Below are 19,098 nucleotides of genomic sequence, written 5' to 3'. Positions count from 1 at the left end.
GCATTGTTACTAATAATGTTTACAATATTGTTTAAGTTTTTTTTATTGGCATCAACGAGCTTCCATACCTTACGAAAAACAACATGTCCTTGAACAGAGGTAATTTAATTTGAAAGTTCACGCCCTGTTTGTGGCGCTTTTCCGCTGACCACGTGACTGACGGACAGCGGGGAGCTGGGTGAGGTCCCAGCCTATGACGTGCGCGCGTAAACACGGGAAAGGGCCAACACGGACATCGGTGTGTGTGGTCGATCGATCCGGATCAGTCCGGTGGTCTGACAGTGATCTGGGGTCTACTGAAAACATCAAAGGGGATCAGCTGGGCTTCATTTTGCAGTGTGTGGTTGGGCGGAGGAAGGATGCGTTGCCTGGTAACAGAGACCGGAGTGAGGATGAAAGCAGGCCAACCGTCGCTCTGAGTGAACGTCTTCCGCCGTAACGGTCCACATTTTCTTTTTTTAACAGTTCGGTTTAAATCTATTGTATCGAACCAGCAGCCTTTTAACTGAAAAGGTGGTGATGCCTGAAGAATACACCGTGTACTGACCTCATTACACGCTGGACATTTAAGATGTTTACGACATTTTAAAGCTGTAATACGCCTTTAAGAGGCTATATGAGGGATGCTTTAACCCCAGCGGTCATTTTAACACGTTTAAGGCTAATATACCTAATTAATATGGATGGATACAGTGGTGGTCCCTAAAGCCCTTAAGATATTAAACTTATGTGTTTTTGGTATAATAGGGATCACATAGTGCACTGTTTACCAAAATATTACCCACAGATTGCAGTTTATTTGAGTTTTAGTGCTATAAATCAGTCTAACTTCAAGAGTAGGACCCATAAATAATTACTTTTTACTTATTTAAACATAAGCTAGATTTTTTTTAATGTATTCTATCATTTCTAATTTGGCAAAATACAAACTTTGTATGCAGTTAGTGGAGATTTTAAGTCCAAGGTTGCGTTTTACAAAGTTTTATTTATATTTTATTGGCTTTTACTGACAGAATAAATAAATATAAGGCAGTTTTCTCCGCTCAGCACTAGTGTCATACTTTAGTTTGTTTATGGGCTAATTAACAGGTGTTTTAAATACTAAAAACTCCAACTGCCATGAGATAAAAGTTGTGTCTGTAACAAGTGTGTCCATACTTTCAAATGTGTGTTTTCACATTTGAAAGATTGTGTGGAGGGTTTTTCACAGAGATATTCTCCAGAAATGTCTGTTTATCTGGTTTGAATCAGTGCCAGCTTGCAGAGTGTTAAGTTGTTAAGTAAGCACAAGTCAAATTACACATCCTTTTGTCATTATTAATCGAGACAAATGCCATCATAAATTAAATCTGTGCTCTTTTTGTGCAGTTTGCTAAGATTTTTATGCAATCATTTGCACAAAATTGTGATTTTCAGGTCAAATGAAGAGTGTGTCATGAAATGAACAGGTTAATTACACATGCTGCAGCAATTTTAATGTCTCTGCCTTAACAACCTGCCTGTGGTCTGTGGTTTAGGATGCGTGCCTGTAGTCCGCGTTGAGGGTGAAGCTGCCGTCATGCCGTGTACGTGTGCAGAGTGGAGGAGGTGGATCCGCCCGCTGGTTCTGGTGCTTTATGCCCTCCTGCTGATCGCCGTGCTGCCGCTCTGCATCTGGGAGCTGCAGAAGGACAAAGTACTGACACCTCCACCTGTGCTCATATGTGGACCAAACATAGTCGCATGATCTCATAGCCCCCTGTTCATGCTGTAATAAGCAGACTGTATATAAAAGATGGACTCATCATTAGTAGTTTATCTGTTTTTTATCTTTAATGTATAAAAAGGGTGGAGTTTTATTTATGCAGTGTTCTCACTGCACAAAAAAACACAACAGTCCTGCAGTGACTAACTGTGATGTTGCAGGAAGGATGTTGGATACACTTTAAAGCCTGCGGTCTGTGTCTGCGTGCAGGTCGGCACTCACAGTAAAGCCTGGTTCATCGCTGGCGTCTTTGTGTTTCTGACCATCCCGATCTCGCTGTGGGGGATCCTGCAGCACATGGTGCACTACACACAGCCTGAGCTGCAGAAGCCCATCATCAGGTAAACACACACACACACACACACACACACTTTATTTCTGTCTTCAAACACTCTAAATGTCTCCACACATACACTGAAGCAGGTCTGACAGAGTCTGACTTTAGGACTGCTGTATTTGACGTCAGCTACGAGTCATCAGGTGTAAAAATGAAATAAGCTGCAGATTTTAAGCTGGATGCTGAAGTTGAAGGAAAAAGCAGAAAGTGGGTATTTTGTGCCTAAAAGCCTACTCTTGTTGGTAGCTATTAAATTGAATCTAATTTGAAAAGTCTAAAATTAGCTTCAGCGGAGAAGCTCTGAGGATGTTTTCCTCCATCTGTTATGCTGGGAACACTTCAGAAAGGCCAATGTGAGCAGCAGGGATGATTACAGCAAGATAAACCTGCCTCAGCATTTGATTTTTAATTAAAACAAACTTGGAACATTTATGAGTCTGTCTTTCAAAATAAAAGTCTAAATCCAAATGTATCAGTTGATGTGAAATTGTTATAATTACTTATACCACACTATATTAAGATTGTTTTAGTCAAACAGGAGTTTGAAAAAAATGATAAGAACAACTCTGAGCAGAGCTGCTGGTCTCCAGAGCTTGCAGTGGTTTGACTATGTGGCATAACTTACACAGACTGTATATAAACGTTGGATGTAGCCACTTTGACTTCACCTACTATTTTTTAATCTCTTGTTCTGAAGCGTTAACTTTAGCATTATGGTTGTCGCCATGTTGTTTTTGGGACTATAAGTGGCTGTGTGATGTTTAGTGGAGTGCTAACTTATGAGCTAAAGTTAGCTTGCTTTGTTAGCATGGTGCATCCATAAACTGTACAGGTGTAAATGCACACACTAATAAAATACTAGAATTATACTCATAGCATAAACCTTTTAGATGAACTGTTAATGAAACTGGATATCAACATGATAACAATTCATTTTTACCCTGAGGGTCACAGAATGATAACTTGCTGCATAATTGGGTAAACTTGTTGTTTACCAGTCCAACCAGTCCATTTAGGACCCTCTCTGTCTCTTTTCAACAGGATACTGTGGATGGTGCCGATCTACAGTTTGGACAGTGTGAGTCATTGTTACACACAAACGAACACAGACATCCAGCGACACAGACCCTTCAGTATTTTCTTCCTTTGCCGTGTTTATAACTCTTTTACACTTAATGAAATTCATTAAATTCTTTCCCTCATGTGACCTTTATGATTTCTGCTTGTTGAACGTCTTTCAGTGGCTGGCCCTGCGATATCCCAACCTGGCCATCTACGTGGACACGTGCAGGGAGTGCTACGAGGCCTACGTCATTTACAACTTCCTGGTTTTCCTGCTGAACTTCCTGAGTAACCAGTACCCCAGCCTGGTGCTCATGCTGGAGGTCCAGCAGCAGCAGTCACATCTGCCCCCGCTGTGCTGCTGCCCACCATGGCCCATGGGAGAGTAAGAAGAGGGAGGTCACAGAGAGGGAGTTCAAAGTGTGTGATGAATGGATGCATGTTAAGTTTTTTCTCTCTCTGTCAGGGTGCTGCTGTTCAGGTGTAAGCTGGGAGTCCTGCAGTACACTGTGGTCAGACCAGTTACCACAGTGATAGCGCTGTGAGTTTCGTGCTATAACTGTAATGTTTTATAGCCTAATGTTTGTAACTGTAGCAGTAATACTTGATGTTGATTCCAGCTATTGGCTAGAGTCTTTCTGTTAGCTGTTGAAATATATCTGTTTTTTCCAACATGCAGGATGAAACCTCTCCTTGTGTTTAGTGTGATAATTCAATCACTGCTAACCTACTTAGAGCAGCCGTGGCCCATTTTATCACCTAAAACTCTCCTGTGGTCCAAACAGACCTTTACTCAGAGCTGTGCTCATCACATGAGCCTAACAGGAAGTATTTTCTTTACTGCGTTTTCACTGATCTTCTGCTTGTTAAGGCTGTACAGAATCCTGCTGTTAGCAACCATGACATTTTTATTCAAACCTCATTCAACAGTTTTGATTTATAAGTGAAACAAAATGTTTTCATTATATATTATTTTATAAACATCACTGTCTTGATATTTTTACTTGATCTAGAAAGTAATGTTCAAAATCAACTAACATCAGTAATATTTAAAAAACAGCAGAATGAAAATCACCTCTGACTTGACTGAAAATAAAAGCCGTTTTTTCTACTGTAAAAATTTACAGTAACTTGTTTTTCCCAAGTATGTATTCACAGCGATATCCACATGGAACAGTAGAGTACTGTACACCATTTTCTTTATTTTTCTACCTCAGTTTGGGAAAGTGTAGATGTTTTCATATGTTTTGTAATCTGAGAGCAAACTGAAAAAACAGTGAAGTTTGTGACCTGCTAAAGTGACTGATTGCTTTTGTGTGCAGCATCTGTCAGCTCTGTGGGGTTTATGATGAAGCAAACTTCAGCTTCAGAAACGCCTGGTCCTACCTGGTCATAATCAACAACATATCACAGCTGGTAAAGACTCAGCGTCATCATCACAGAGCAGCAGTTTCACATTCCCAGTGTGTCAAATACCCCTGTTTCTGGTTGTTAGCACACCTGGTTACATCTGGATTATTGTGGGATGAGACTGCATTACATCAGAGCATGTAGTACAAACATTAGCCCCCAGCCCGAAACTTATCTGAACCCTGTTTAACCTTTACACAGGTTTTCTTTAAGCCAGTATCCTTCAGAAAAAGTGAAAACTGGTCTGCTGAGGCTTTTTTTAGGTTATCTCAGTTAATACTAAATTTAAAATCTATGATTTCTGTGAACAAGAGATCAAGTAAAATTCCAAAATTATATTTTTGTTTCTTTCTCTGCAGTTTGCCATGTATTGTCTGGTGTTGCTCTATCGAGCTCTCAGGGAGGAGCTGATGCCCATCAGGCCTGTGGGGAAGTTCCTCTGTGTCAAACTGGTCGTGTTCGTCTCCTTCTGGTAAGGATGGGAGTGTGATTGTAATAGCTTTGGGTTTTGAGCCGTTTCATTTTTCCCTTTAAACAGTAGCAGTGCTGATACATTCATTTTGTCTCCAGGCAGGCGGTTTTAATAGCACTGCTGGTGAAAGTTGGTGTGATCTCTGACAAACACACCTGGGACTGGGACAGCGTGGAGGCCGTGGCTACTGGTCTGCAGGTACAGATCATACTGCTGCATCACAGTCAGCTGACCTTTGATTTATTTGTCTTCATGTTTAGATAACAGGTGAGATTTCCTGGACTTTTAGCAGAGATTAAAATTTAGCAACATTCAGCTTTCTGTACAGATTAGAAGACAAATGAACTAAAAACAGTAAAAGTGATGAAAATAAATGCCACAGTGTTCAGATAAAGCATGAAAACTGAGTAGCAGAATAAAAAGAGGACTTTAATGACACTTGCTGATGGGTGCTGCAGAAAAACTGACAAGAAACCAACAATAGCCCAAACATTAAGGAGTCAAACTAAAAATGCAAAAAATTAAGTATCACACCAAAAACAGAAGCAAAGTCACAAAATAATATGGAGAATTAGGTGAAATGAAGTACTGTAAACATCATTAGTGTGATATTAGGATCACACTCAGCAGCAGTGCAGTGTTTCCTAAGGCACTTTGTGAAAACAGTAAGGTACACTGATAACTTTGAGGGTCCAGGAAGAAGAAGACTGAGCAGCAGGGAGGGATTTAAACAGGTACATCCTCAAAATATGACAGAAAAGCTGCCTGATATCAGACAGAACTCTGACTCTCACATCTGGAATCAAACCAACACAAAAGATGATGGAAAAGTAAACCATTCAGTACAAATTTGTATATATTTCTGGTCTTTCTGCATGAATTGATGGAACAGCTAAAATGACTGACTTCTTAAGGTGAAATGACTGCAAGAGGCACACAAAAACACAAGGCACAAAAAAAGGAAATTTTTTTTTTAAAAAAAACAGTTAAACACATTTTACGCTGCTGTTTCTATTCTGAAAGGTAACTGAGTTTTTAACTCATATAGGACTTCATCATCTGCATAGAGATGTTTCTGGCTGCCATCGCTCACCACTATACCTTCACCTACAAGCCCTATGTACAGGTAATCTATCTATCTATCTATCTATCTATCTATCTATCTATCTATCTATCTATCTATCTATCTATCTATCTATCTATCTATCTATCTATCTATCTATCTCTCTGTCTGTCTGTCTGTCTGTCTGTCTGTCTATCTACCTATCTGTCTGTCTGTCTATCTATCTACCTATCTATCTATCTGTCTCCGTCCATCAGGAAGCAGAGGAGGGGTCGTGTTTTGACAGCTTTTTGGCCATGTGGGATTTCTCTGATATCAGAGCTGATGTCAGTGAGCAGGTCCGCCATGTTGGTGAGTGTCTGACTCAGAAATCATCACAGTATGTGGAAATGACACTGAAGCAGTTTGTTGAGGAACACATCAGTGATTGGAAATGGGGCACTTTCAAAATCAAAACTTTGATATTCTTAATTTTGAGTGTAGAAAAAGGGGAAAAAGACACTGCAGCTGTTTCATGTTTATTTCCTCCCTGCCCTCTCAGGCCGGACGTTCCTGGGTCGTCCCAACAAGATGTATTTCGGTGCTGCGGCTCGACCCGAGCACACTGAGCACACCGGCCTCCTCGCAGCCACCTCGCAGGACCCCATTGCCGTGGCGGCCACATCAATGCCCACCTCCCCTTCATCAAGTGGGCGCTATCAGGGGCTCGGCCACACCACGGCACCCCACTCTATCTCCGCTCCTGCTGGGTTCACGTCCTCGTCTTGGGATGAAGACAGCGAAGGTTCCCCTCCACAGGCGGGTGGAGCCCAATAACAACAGGGACGTACAGCAAAGAGGAGAGAAAGAGACTCTCAGTCTGTATTCAAATCTAAAACAAACTATAAACATGAACTCTTCTGAACTTTCTGCACTTACATTTAAAAAAACCCGAGGCCAAGCATACGAGCATACTGTAACGTTAAAGCCATGTTTGTTGGAAATCTTTGGTATTTAAAAATAACTACTCAGATTTCAATGTCTGAATATGTATTTTGATGTCAAATGATGTAATTTTGATAAATGTATCTGTCGCGTGTGAAGGAAAAGGATTGGAGAGTTTTCAGCAGGTTATTCGAGCTAGCTTTGACTATTTCTTCTAACTTATTATAAATAAATAAACAGACTGTGCTATGAGCAATCACAAGTGTAGTCCTGTACCTCTGATAACTCAAAAACACCCCCTAACTATCTGAAGAATGTCACGGATTCAAATATTGGGGATGGATACAAGAGGAAAAACCAAAATAACAACACTGGTCCGGCCGGGTTGAGTCAGACGATGATTTAATGAACACACGCGTGGGAGATGGACACCATACAGCAGACAGCATCAGATCTCAAAATGGTGGAGCATTGATCAAACTCTTATAGTCTCTAGTGGCCCCCACCTAATCATAAAGCCTAAACATTCACATTCTTTCTCTCACACAGCGCCTAAGCTACGACCTTGGCTCCCTGTTTATCTGCTCCTGCTAAGATGGGGCAGAAAACCTCTCCAGTATGTTCTGTTCTCTTCTAATCAGACAAATAGGGCGATGACTTTCTGCGAACAGTATTTCTTCTAACTCAGCCGTATAATGCATCATAAAACAATATTATTCATTCACAATAAATCAACAGTCTAATGTAATGCAAATCAGTTTACCAAATGTAATAGTTATCACCTTCTTCTAATTCAGGAGAATAATGCAAACTAAAACTACATAATAATTCACAATCTTTAATTAGGGGTCTAACATGGCATAAAATAATATTATAATCCAACAAGAACAAACATCAGCATAGTAAATCATCTTCAGTCATTAGATCCTTTATCTAAGTGTGAACCAGTGAACCAGAAACCATAGATATACATACATGTAAATGCTGCTTCCAGGCTGGTTAGATGTGCTGCTGTCACTTTGCTCAGTGAGTCTGACTGTGAGCGCTGACTTAACTTTGTCACGTTTTTTGATCTTCCAATGAAAGAAAAACCAAGCATTGGGGAAAAAAGCTGCACTTGTGAGAAGTTGTTTTATGCTTTCTCTTGTTGCATTTGATAAATTAAAATAGATTAATAATGAGAATATGAGAATATCGAGTGAGTATCATCACACTGAAATAAACTGTCACTGCTTAATGTCATGTTAAAAAAACATGAACATTTTATTTCACATATCAAAAAAGATAAATATAACCCTATATAACCCTAATTTAAAATCACATGAGCAAAAACACAACTGCAACAAGCTGAACATAAATCTGCCCGATCAACAAAGAGGCCGCTGCTGCAAAGTCAGCACATTGAAGCTTGATATGCAGCTGCCCACATGGACAAACCAAACGCCTTCTGGAGAAAAGTTTTATAATCAGATGAAACAAAGATTATGCTGTTTCGGCAAAATGACGTGAGGTATGTTTGGAAGGACAATGGTGAGGTTTTCAAACCTAGGAACACTGAACCTGCTGTGAAGCATAGTTCAATTCAATTCAATTTTATTTATATAGCGCCAAATCACAACAAATGTCGCCTCAAGGCGCTTCATAGATACAGAGAAAAGCCCAACAATCATATGACCCCCTATGAGCAAGCACTTTGGCGACAGTGGGAAGGAAAAACTCCCTTTTAACAGGAAGAAACCTCCGGCAGAACCAGGCTCAGGGAGGGGCGGCCATCTGCTGCGACCGGTTGGGGTGAGAGAAGGAAGACAGGATAAAGACATGCTGTGGAAGAGAGACAGAGATTAATAACAGATACGATTCAATACAGAGAGGTCTGTTAATACATAGTGAGTGAGAAAGGTGACTGGAAAGGAAAAACTCAATGCATCATGGGAATCCCCCGGCAGCCTACATCTATTGCAGCATAACTAAGGGAGGATTCAGGGTCACCTGGTCCAGCCCTAACTATATGCTTTAGCAAAAAGGAAGGTTTTAAGCCTAATCTTAAAAGTAGAGATAGTGTCTGTCTCCTGAATCCAAACTGGAAGCTGGTTCCACAGAAGAGGGGCCTGAAAACTGAAGGCTCTCCCTCCCATTCTACTTTTAAATACTCTAGGAACAACAAGTAGGCCTGCAGAGCGAGAGCGAAGTGCTCTAATAGGGTGATATGGTACTACAAGGTCATTAAGATAAGATGGGGCCTGATTATTTAAGACCTTGTATGTGAGGAGCAGGATTTTGAATTCAATTCTGGATTTAACAGGAAGCCAATGAAGGGAAGCCAAAACAGGAGAAATATGCTCTCTCTTTCTAGTCCCTGTCAGTACTCTTGCTGCAGCATTTTGGATTAACTGAAGGCTTTTCAGTGAGTTTTTTGGACATCCTGATAATAATGAATTGCAGTAGTCTAGCCTGGAAGTAATAAATGCATGAACTAGTTTTTCAGCGTCACTCTGAGACAGGATATTTCTAATTTTAGAGATGTTGCGCAAATGGAAGAACGCAGTCTTACATATTTGTTTAATATGTGCGTTGAAGGACATATCCTGGTCAAAAATGACTCCAAGGTTCCTCACAGTGTTACTGGAGGCCAAGGTAATGCCATCCAGAGTAAGAATCTGGTTAGATACCATATTTCTAAGCTTTTCAGCGCCGAGTACAATGACCTCAGTTTTATCTGAGTTAAGAAGCAGAAAGTTAGTGGCCATCCAAGTCTTTATGTCTTTAAGACATTCCTGCAGTTTAACTAATTGGTGTGTGTTATCTGGCTTCATGGACAGATAGAGCTGGGTGTCATCTGCATAGCAGTGAAAATGTATGCTATGTCTTCTAATGATGCTGCCTAGGGGAAGCATGTATAATGTAAACAGAATTGGTCCTAGCACTGAACCCTGTGGAACTCCATAATTAACCTCAGTGTGTGAAGAGGACTCTCCATTTACATGCACAAATTGGAGTCTATTAGATAGATATGATACAAACCACTGCAGTGCAATACCTGTAATACCTACAGCATGTTCTAATCGCTCTAATAGAATATTATGGTCAACAGTATCGAATGCTGCACTAAGGTCAAGAAGGACAAGCACAGAGATGAGTCCACTGTCAGAGGCCATAAGAAGATCATTTGTAACCTTCAATAAAGCTGTTTCTGTGCTGTGATGAACTCTGAAACCTGACTGAAACTCTTCAAATAAACCATTCCTCTGCAGATGATCTGTTAGCTGTTTGACAACTACTCTTTCAAGGATTTTTGATATGAAAGGAAGGTTGAAGATTGGCCTATAATTAGCTAAGACTGCTGGGTCTAGAGATGGCTTTTTGAGTAAAGGTTTAACTGCAGCCACCTTTTAAGGCCTGTGGTACATAGCCGATTATTAGAGATAGGTTGATCATATATAAGATCGAAGAATTAATCAATGGCAGGACTTCTTTGAGCAGTTTTGTAGGAATGGGGTCTAAAAGACACGTTGATGGTTTGGAGGAAGTAATTATTGAAGTTAACTCAGAAAGATCGATTGGAAAAAAAGAGTCTAACTTAACATCAATGGAACTAAGAGTAGCTGTAGATAATATTAGATCTGTGGGATGATTATTGGTAATTTTTTCTCTAATGATAAAAATTTTATTTGTGAAGAAGTTCATGAAGTCATCACTAGTTAACGTTAAAGGGATGGTTGGCTCAAAAGAGCTCTGACTTTTTGTCAGCCTGGCTACAGTGCTGAAGAGAAACCTGGGGTTGTTCTTATTTTCTTCAATCAGTGATGAGTAGTAAGCTGTTCTGGCTTTGCGGAGGGCTTTCTTATAAAGCAACAAACTATTTCTCCAGGCTAAATGATGATCCTCTAAATTTGTGGCACGCCATTTCCTCTCCAGATTACGAGTCATCTGCTTTAGGGTACGTGTTTGAGAATTATACCACGGGGTCAGGTACTTCTGATTAGAGACCTTAGTTTTCACTGGAGCTACAGTATCCAGAGTCGTACGTAGTGAGGAGGTGAAATTATTAACAAGATAATCGACCTCTGTTGGGGTAGCGTTCAGATAGCTGCTCTGCTCTGTGTTGGTACAGGGCATTGACGATGATAACAGTGGCTGGATTATATTCTTAAACTTAGTTACAGCGCTTTCAGAAAGACATCTACTTTGATAAAGTCCACTCTCCACTGCTGCGTAATCAATTATTGTAAATGTAAATGTTATCAAGAAATGATCAGACAGGAGAGGGTTTTCAGGAAACACTGTTAAATGTTCAGTTTCTATGCCATATGTTAAAACAAGATCTAGATAGTGGTGGTAGCATCATGCTCTGGGGCTGTTTTGCTGCCAGTGGTGCTGGTACACTACACAGAGTGGTTGGAATAATGAAGGAGGACAAGCTCTAAATTCTTCAACTTTTTGTCAAATCAACAGCTATAAACTTGGACACAACCGTGATGTTCCCAAACTCACATTAAAACTGTCTTTGTAATGCATAAAGTAGGCTAACATTTAGATTCTGGAATGGCCTTCCCAAAGCCCCGACCCCAACTCTGTTGAATATTTGTTGACTTGAAAGTTATACCAACCAATTTAAATAAATTCTACAAATTGTGTCGTGACAAGTGGTCAGATATCAGCCAGAATTATGTTAGCAGCTTGTTGATGGCAACCAAAAACATCCAGTTCAGGTGGAACTTACTAAGGGACATTTATCCAAGTATTAGTGATGATTTATTTATACTTTTGACCCTGTGTGGATTAGATAAAATACAAAATACATTCAAACTCTAGCTCCCAATTCTTGTAATTAAACATGCATGCTTTACAATCACTCCATACTTGAAACAGAATAGTTCGGCTACAATAAATCACATTTGTGTAACTCATTTAAATAATCTGTTCCCAGGATTTCATGCTGTGAAATGGAAGCTCCACCAAATACATGTGCAATAAGGCCATTATGCAACTCTTCATTAAATCCCAACCGGAGCTTTGTAACATGAAAAGATGGGTGCAGAGTGTTAGTGAATCCGGCTGTGGACACAGTTATTAATGCAGATGATCTCATTAAATATATATTTAGATTCCCTTTCAGAGCCTGCAGCAGAGCCACAATACAAGACGCATGCAGGCAGTGTCCAGCTCTGAAACCAATCCAATCACTTTCATGTAGTTTGTTTTTGTTTTTTCTAGGACTCAAAGATTAGCATTGTCTTAGTATAATGTCTAAATCATAAAGTGACAAAATATTGACTTCAATAAATACCCATATTACATGACATACAGAGAAAAAAACAGGATCTATATGAGAGTAAATCCCTTTTTTTTTTGCACAATATGTAAGGTGAATTTGTTTGAATAAATAACACGTGTCATATTGATAAAACAACTAAAGAATTAAGAACCATAAAAATGTAGGTTGTTTCCCTGTAATGGACTAAAAACGCTCTTGTTATACTTTTAGTGGCGTTACGAGAAAAATAAAGATCAATGATATATTCAGAGATGTTATTTTGAGAAGCACGTTGACTCAAACCCACCTCGATGTTCTCATCTTTATAGCCCACTGAGCGCTTATTTTTTTCTTAAATCTGTGACTATGCTGCTACCCTGGTGGTTTTTGTTGTTATGTTACTTCTTATTTTTTGTCAGTTATCTTTTCAAACCTGAAAGTTTTTGTATGGCTGCTGGCAACATGAGCTGTCTGGTTTCAGTTTCTCCTGGTATGCTTAGTATAAGTTCAGATTCATTTAAGAGAGAACAAGGAAGAATGCCATATTTGTACATGTATGTACATAGAGTAAAATATGTGTACATACATATTTTATTGTATATTTCATATACAGGGGCAGTCCTAGCCTGTTTGGTGCCCTGGGTGAGCACTCCCTCTACCGCCCTCTTGCTTATTTCTCCTCTTCTTTTCTGTTTTTTTTCAAGGACCTGATGGCTTTGACCTTTTCTTGTCCATCTCTCATCAGTAATTTTGCACTCCAGTATCAACACCCAATCCCACAACATAAACTCAGAGACCTACACCTTGTATAGGGTTTTTTTCCCCTGGGAGTTCACATAACCCAGGAAAAATAATTAATTAACAATATTATGAATGAAATGTGCACTATTTGGAAGAAGCCCCCCCGATAGAATTTAGAAAACACATCAGTGCAAAAAGTCTGTATCAGGATATCTTCAGTTTTCGTGTGTTTTGTAGGGCAGTCAACACTAACACGTTAACGCTGACATCACGATTAATGCGATTACAATTTTTAATGCAATCAACCCATCTGGAGCACAGAATGAACAAACTCCCCAACAGAAATATTTCAGGGATTTTTACTTTCCAAAATATTGACTTTAAAGCTTGTCGGAAACAGCCTTTTTTGTTTTTGGCCTTGTATTGCATCTCATTCTGCCATCAAAGCCTTTCAGAAAAGAATCTATTTGTCATGTTTCGGCTAAGCACACGGAGAACACAGCTGAGGACAATTACACATGACCAAGTGGGGAGGACATGAACGGAAAACTCTGACACCAAGACGCGGACATTAAACGTAACACAGGAAGTACAGAGACAGCCAAGAGAGGCAGAGAGAGAAAACACGAAGGAGCACACGATGGAAAGAAGAAAACATGGAACACAAGGAGTGGGAGCAAAGCACAATAACTCACATCACTATATACACAGTCACACAGAGGGAGACACAGGGCAACAACACGGGGGAAATCTAATAATTAATACAGAACAAAATGACCTAGGAAACCTGGAGTAAGCCTCAACATAATGCAAAATATGACAGAAAACACAGGAAACCTAAACCGCGGGGTCAAAATTACCCAGGACCATGGCACTATTTTATTCTGTGGAGGGTAAAATTAGTAAATATTTGCAGTTAAATTCAGTTCAGAGAAACCAGAAACAAAACTGGAAGTTAGAAGAATTCAGAGATTTGTCCATGTTGTGCTGCACCATTGAGTCTCCTCATCAGGAAGGTTTCAGGATATTTGATCCAAATTTCGCTAAACAACAACACAACTGTGAAAGTAAGTACCAACATATCCAATTCAAACCAATTTTATTTATAAAGAACCAAACAGAACACAAGTTAAAAACAATAGAATAACAGAAAACAGCAAACATAAATAAATAAAACACATAATGCATAAAAATTAAAACAGCCCAATATTAAAAAAGAAAAATAAAATTGACTAAAAACGACTAAAATAAAAAAATAAAAAACAACATCTCACGTGGTGTCAGAGGCCATGGTAAAGAGATGGGTTTTCAGGAGTGACTTAAAAACAGGTAGGGAAGAGGCCTGTGTAATCTATAAAGGGAGATCATTCCACAGTTTTGTGGACATATTTCTCTATTTACCTCAAGAAATAATGTCAGCATGTAGTTTTGTTTTAGTTTTAGTATGTGTGGGACAGTCACCAGAGCAGCAGCAGGTACAGCTTACGGTGAGTTCATGAACTAATAAAAACTGCAGTATTTTTCTATAATAAATGTTTTTTATGACAAACTAAGAGCTGTGTTTGCAGCCGAGTTTAGAATTTTACATTTAGAAAAATCTATGTAAAAGCATGTGACTTGTAAACACTGAAGTTTCAAGTTTAAAAGGTTTGTTTTTCACTTTGTCATGAAGATGATGATGATGTAAGTACTGTTCATATGTTGTTGTTTAACCTGCTTCACCTCCACATGACAAACTATGACAGTCTGTGTAAACAAATCATTGTAGTGAGCCTCTGCACACACCACTGAACTTCATGTACCCACTCATACTCTGTATTGATGAAACCTTTTGATCTTTATTGGTCCAAAGCCATAAACTGACTCCAGTGTAGAGGAGAAAAGCTCTGCTGCCATCTATAGGCCGTATGCTAAGGAGCTTGGAAAGAAAAGCGTCTGGACTTGTTTAAGTTCATTGAAGACGTTTCACATCTCATCTGAGAAGCTTATTCAGATCTAAGGGTCAAATGGTGTAGAGTCCTAAATCTCAGAATCAGAATCAGAATCAGAATTTATTTGTCACATACAGGTTGCCCCGCAGTAAAATGAGACCCCCCCCCCCCCCCCCCCCCCGACCTTACACACATAACACAGACATTACATGGGGGTTACAAGTCGGAGATCGGCAGTTACGGAAAAAAACACTGAAATGTACACACAATGGGAAGGTACAAGAGGAAAAAAAGAGACCCCTACTCATGCTGTGCTTCCATGGTAGGACAGCACGAGAACAGGAAACAAAAGAAAAAAAAAAAAAACTCCTCTGCACAAAAAAAAAGCACATGAATGTTCACAGCACAACATTATGAAGACATAACAAGCCACAGGGTTGGGTAGGGGGATGAGGAGTAATCCCAGGCAACACAGCAGACATCCTGCCACTGCGCCGACTCGCCAGCGCGGGCCCAGACCCGCCTCGTGTTCCCAGGAGGTAACAAGCATCGAAGGCGTTGGAAAGGGAAGGGGAGATGAGTGAGTGCTTATCAGTGTAAGTGTGTGTGTGTGTGCGTGTCCATAGTTCAGCTGAGACAGTGTCCTTCGCCCTATCAGGCTAAGTAAACAGTCCTCCAGCCAATCCAGGTGGCCTTGCATGGGATGGGGAGAATAGTCATCACACAGTCGTTATCAGGGAGTGTTTGTCCAGCTTCAGCCTTGGGCCTGTGCAGCTGGCGCCGTGGTGGTGTCTGCATTTTGATCCCGAATTTGTTGATTTATTGAGAATTTTCAAAGCTGATCTTTTAACACTCTGATGCTGGTCTCTCGATCTCCCGTTGGAGAGCCGCGAGCCTCCCCATGATGGTATCAAACTTCTGATCCGTGGTGTTATCATTCTTTTGATTCTGAGACCTCACAACTGCAGTGATCCGTTCTGTGATGTGATCCAACTTTCGCTCAAGGTTGTCATTTTGAGCAGGGCCCTCTCTGATGTATCCCACCATACGCTCAATGGTGTTGTTTTGAGCCTTCACAGCAGCTGTAAGCGTCTCCAAGGTGTTAACCATGCTGCGTTCGTTGTGAGAGGTCGCGACTCGTCCCGTCGCTTCGATTCCAGCGGGCAGCTTTGGGGGGGTTTGAACAGCCGGTTCCGCTCTCTTATTTCTCCGATAAGTCAGGGCCATGCCAGCTCCGATCAGCAAGAACCCCGTTATCATGGTTCCGAATAGGTAAATATCTTCAGCGTCCTCGATCGACAGTCCCGCCAGGCACACGAGCCTCCATTTCTGCCACCCGTCCATCGTGTAACCGGCAGGGAAAGTCCCTCCGGGGCACTCGGGCTCTCCCGAGCCCAGACTTCTCGTTGAGAAGAGGGTGTCAATAGCATTCAGAGACCAGTTGATCAAATCCATAATTCTCTTTTAGGTTTTAGAGAACGACAGTGAGAGACTGTTCCAGGGAAAAAGTAATGCACATGAGACAGACAAGGACAGAGAGGCTAAGCAGGGAAGATAAGGGTAAGGAGGAGAGGAGAAAAGTGCGACCGCCTCCGCTGAGAGCCAAACGAGAAAAAAATTCTAGGTGTAAACCTAGATTTAAACCTAAACCTCCCCCCAAAGAGGGACAGAGGACCCCCTGATGATCCTCTACCTAATCACATGAGCCAAGGTGTGAAAATGGAACAAAGTTAGACCGGTAAGGCTGCGGTGGTTTGGAAATGTGCAGAGGAGGAATATAAGATATACTGGGAAAAGGGTGTAAAATATGGAGCTGCTAGGCAGGAGGAAAAGAAATATACGGAAGAGAAAGTTCATGGATCTAGTTGAGGAGGACATGAAGAGGGTTGCTGTGACAGAGGAAAATGCTAGGGGCAGGGTGAGATGGAGGCAGATGATCCACTCTGGCAACCCCCAAGAAGAACAGGCTCAAAGAAGAAGCCAGCATCACTCCAGGCTTCTACCAAAGTGTTACGCAGCCCCACGTCGGGGATCTGGAGTAGATTTCCCTGCGTCGATACACTAGCGCTCAGCTCGCATTTTGTCCATCCAGGCTACATGGTCACAGAATAAATTCCCAATTCTGCTGGCAAAAAACCAGCGGCAGTGAGGTGAGGTGGCCGAGAGGTTAAGGCGGTAGACTGCTAATCCATTGTGTTCTACACGCGTGGGTTCGAATCCCATCCTCGTCGAGACCTCTTTCTACTTATCTTAATGCATGTTGTGAGATTACCTGCCAAAGTAGCCATGATGCAATGCCTCAGCTCCTCTTTGGCTCAGTACTCCCTATAGTTCACCATGTGGTGTTGTTGCACAGGTCACGTTAAAGACAATGCTCTGCTAATACAATGGCCAAAAGATACTTTGTTTCTAGAATAGTCACTGCTCCAAACGAACGCATGTCGCTTCCTTTGGCAAATGTTTATTTGCACGTCTCCTCTGAGTACATTTCAGGTACGGTCAGGTTAATGCTGGCTTTAAACCTCATCAGTCCAGTCTGACATCTCTTTTTCTCCAGAAGCAGCTGAAAGGTGCTTCCACAAACGGTGACACTCTCCCAGCATGTGTAGTGTCCAGACTAGAGTTGGTCCTTCATGTCTCGTATGCGCAGTGATTCTACCACGGGGTCTTGTTGTAGTTGGCATGCCCAGAAACCCATGAAGGCGAGGCGTCCTTTTTAGATCTGCCGGAGTTAAAGGTCCATATGACAAGATGAAGATACAATTCCCAACTGACAAAGGGGAATTAGCTCAAATGGGAGAGCGCTCGCTTAGCATGCGAGAGGTAGCGGGATCAATACCCGCATTCTCCAGGGATGCTTTGCACATCCCACCAGCATCCTCTTTAGCCAGTCCATTGGTTTTGTCTCATTATGTCTATGACTTTACTCATTATACTCACTTTTCAAGGCTTTGTGTCATCACTTCAGGGAAGCATTCAAAGGAAAAGGCAGGAAAAAAAAAAGTAATGCTGCCATGTAAATAAGAATGCTAGGGGTGCTAAACCAATGGCATATATATATGGAGCTGCTAGGCAGGAGGAAAAGAAAAATACGGAAGAGAAAGTTCATGGATCTAGTTGAGGAGGACATGAAGAGGGTTGCTGTGACAGAGGAAAATGCTAGGGGCAGGGTGAGATGGAGGCAGATGATCCACTCTGGCAACCCCCAAGAAGAACAGGCTCAAAGAAGAAGCCAGCATCACTCCAGGCTTCTACCAAAGTGTTACGCAGCCCCTCGTTGGGGATCTGGAGTAGATTTCCCTGCGTCGATGCACTAGCGCTCAGCTCGCATTTTGTCCATCCAGACTACATGGTCACAGAATAAATTCCCAGTTCTGCTGGCAAAAACATTGCTGCAGGGAGATGAGGTGGCCGAGAGGTTAAGGCGATGGACTGCTAATCCATTGTGCTCTGCACGCGTGGGTTCGAATCCCATCCTCGTCGAGTCCTCTTTCTACTTATCTTAATGCATGTTGTGAGATTGGCTGCCAAAGTAGGCATGATGCAATGCCTCAGCTCTTCTTTGGCTCAGTACTCCCTATAGTTCACCATGTGGTGTTGTTGCACAGGTCACGTTAAAGAGAATGCTCTGCTAATACAATGGCCAAAAGATAATTTGTTTCCAGAATAGTCAGTCCTCCAAACGAACGCATGTGTTTTCCTTTGGCAAATGTTTATTTGCACGTCTCCTCTGAGTACCTTTCAGGTACGGTCAGGTTAACGCTGGCTTTAAACCTCATCAGTGTTTGTCCATCTGAGGTGATTGTCTCCCCTCTTACCTTCACAATACTGGCCAATGGCAGCAAAGAGTCACGCAGCAACGCCCCCAGTCCAATCTGACATCTCTTTTTCTCCAGAAGCAGCTGAAAGGTGCTTCCACAAACGGTGACACTCTCCCAGCATAATGTGTAGTGCCCAGACTAGAGTTTGTCCTTTATGTCTCGTATGCGCAGTGATTCTACCACGGGGTCTTGTTGTAGTTGGCATGCCCAGAAACCCATGAAGGTGAGGCGTCCTTTTTAGATCCGCCGGAGTTAAAGGTCCATATGACAAGATGAAGCTACAATTCCCAACCGACAAAGGGGAATTAGCTCAAATGGGAGAGCACTCGCTTAGCATGC

General features: G+C 41.4%; 1 protein-coding gene and 3 non-coding genes across 7 annotated transcripts; all 4 read left to right on the top strand.

Moving 5' to 3' along the window:
• The first annotated feature begins 184 nt into the window (after positions 1 to 184).
• On the top strand, positions 185 to 7,274 carry LOC146522821 (transmembrane protein 184C-like). 4 transcript variants are annotated; one of them, XM_085153742.1, is made up of 12 exons: positions 185 to 435; positions 1,518 to 1,675; positions 1,955 to 2,085; positions 3,123 to 3,159; positions 3,323 to 3,528; positions 3,610 to 3,684; positions 4,466 to 4,559; positions 4,913 to 5,025; positions 5,124 to 5,223; positions 6,074 to 6,151; positions 6,346 to 6,439; positions 6,630 to 7,274. In XM_085153742.1, the coding sequence occupies exons 2-12, from the start codon at positions 1,559 to 1,561 to the stop codon at positions 6,902 to 6,904; spliced, it is 1,320 nt and encodes a 439-aa protein (XP_085009868.1). In that variant the 5' UTR covers positions 185 to 435; positions 1,518 to 1,558; the 3' UTR covers positions 6,905 to 7,274. The 4 variants fall into 4 exon arrangements, with proteins under 4 accessions (XP_085009868.1, XP_085009866.1, XP_085009869.1 ...); XM_085153740.1 differs by having other exon boundaries at positions 185 to 441; XM_085153743.1 differs by having other exon boundaries at positions 185 to 464.
• Positions 7,275 to 17,087: 9,813 nt separating this feature from the next.
• Positions 17,088 to 17,169, top strand: trnas-gcu (transfer RNA serine (anticodon GCU)). The gene has a single exon. It is a non-coding gene; the product is annotated as a tRNA-Ser (tRNA).
• Positions 17,170 to 17,716: 547 nt separating this feature from the next.
• On the top strand, positions 17,717 to 17,789 carry trnaa-agc (transfer RNA alanine (anticodon AGC)). The gene has a single exon. It is a non-coding gene; the product is annotated as a tRNA-Ala (tRNA).
• Positions 17,790 to 18,339: 550 nt separating this feature from the next.
• trnas-gcu (transfer RNA serine (anticodon GCU)) lies at positions 18,340 to 18,421 on the top strand. The gene has a single exon. It is a non-coding gene; the product is annotated as a tRNA-Ser (tRNA).
• Positions 18,422 to 19,098: the final 677 nt, after the last annotated feature.

This window comes from Neolamprologus multifasciatus, chromosome 3 (genome assembly GCF_963576455.1).
Source record: "Neolamprologus multifasciatus chromosome 3, fNeoMul1.2, whole genome shotgun sequence".
Classification (NCBI taxonomy): domain Eukaryota; kingdom Metazoa; phylum Chordata; class Actinopteri; order Cichliformes; family Cichlidae; genus Neolamprologus; species Neolamprologus multifasciatus.
Note: the sequence above shows the minus strand (reverse complement) of the source record. Positions and strands in the feature narration are given on the sequence as shown.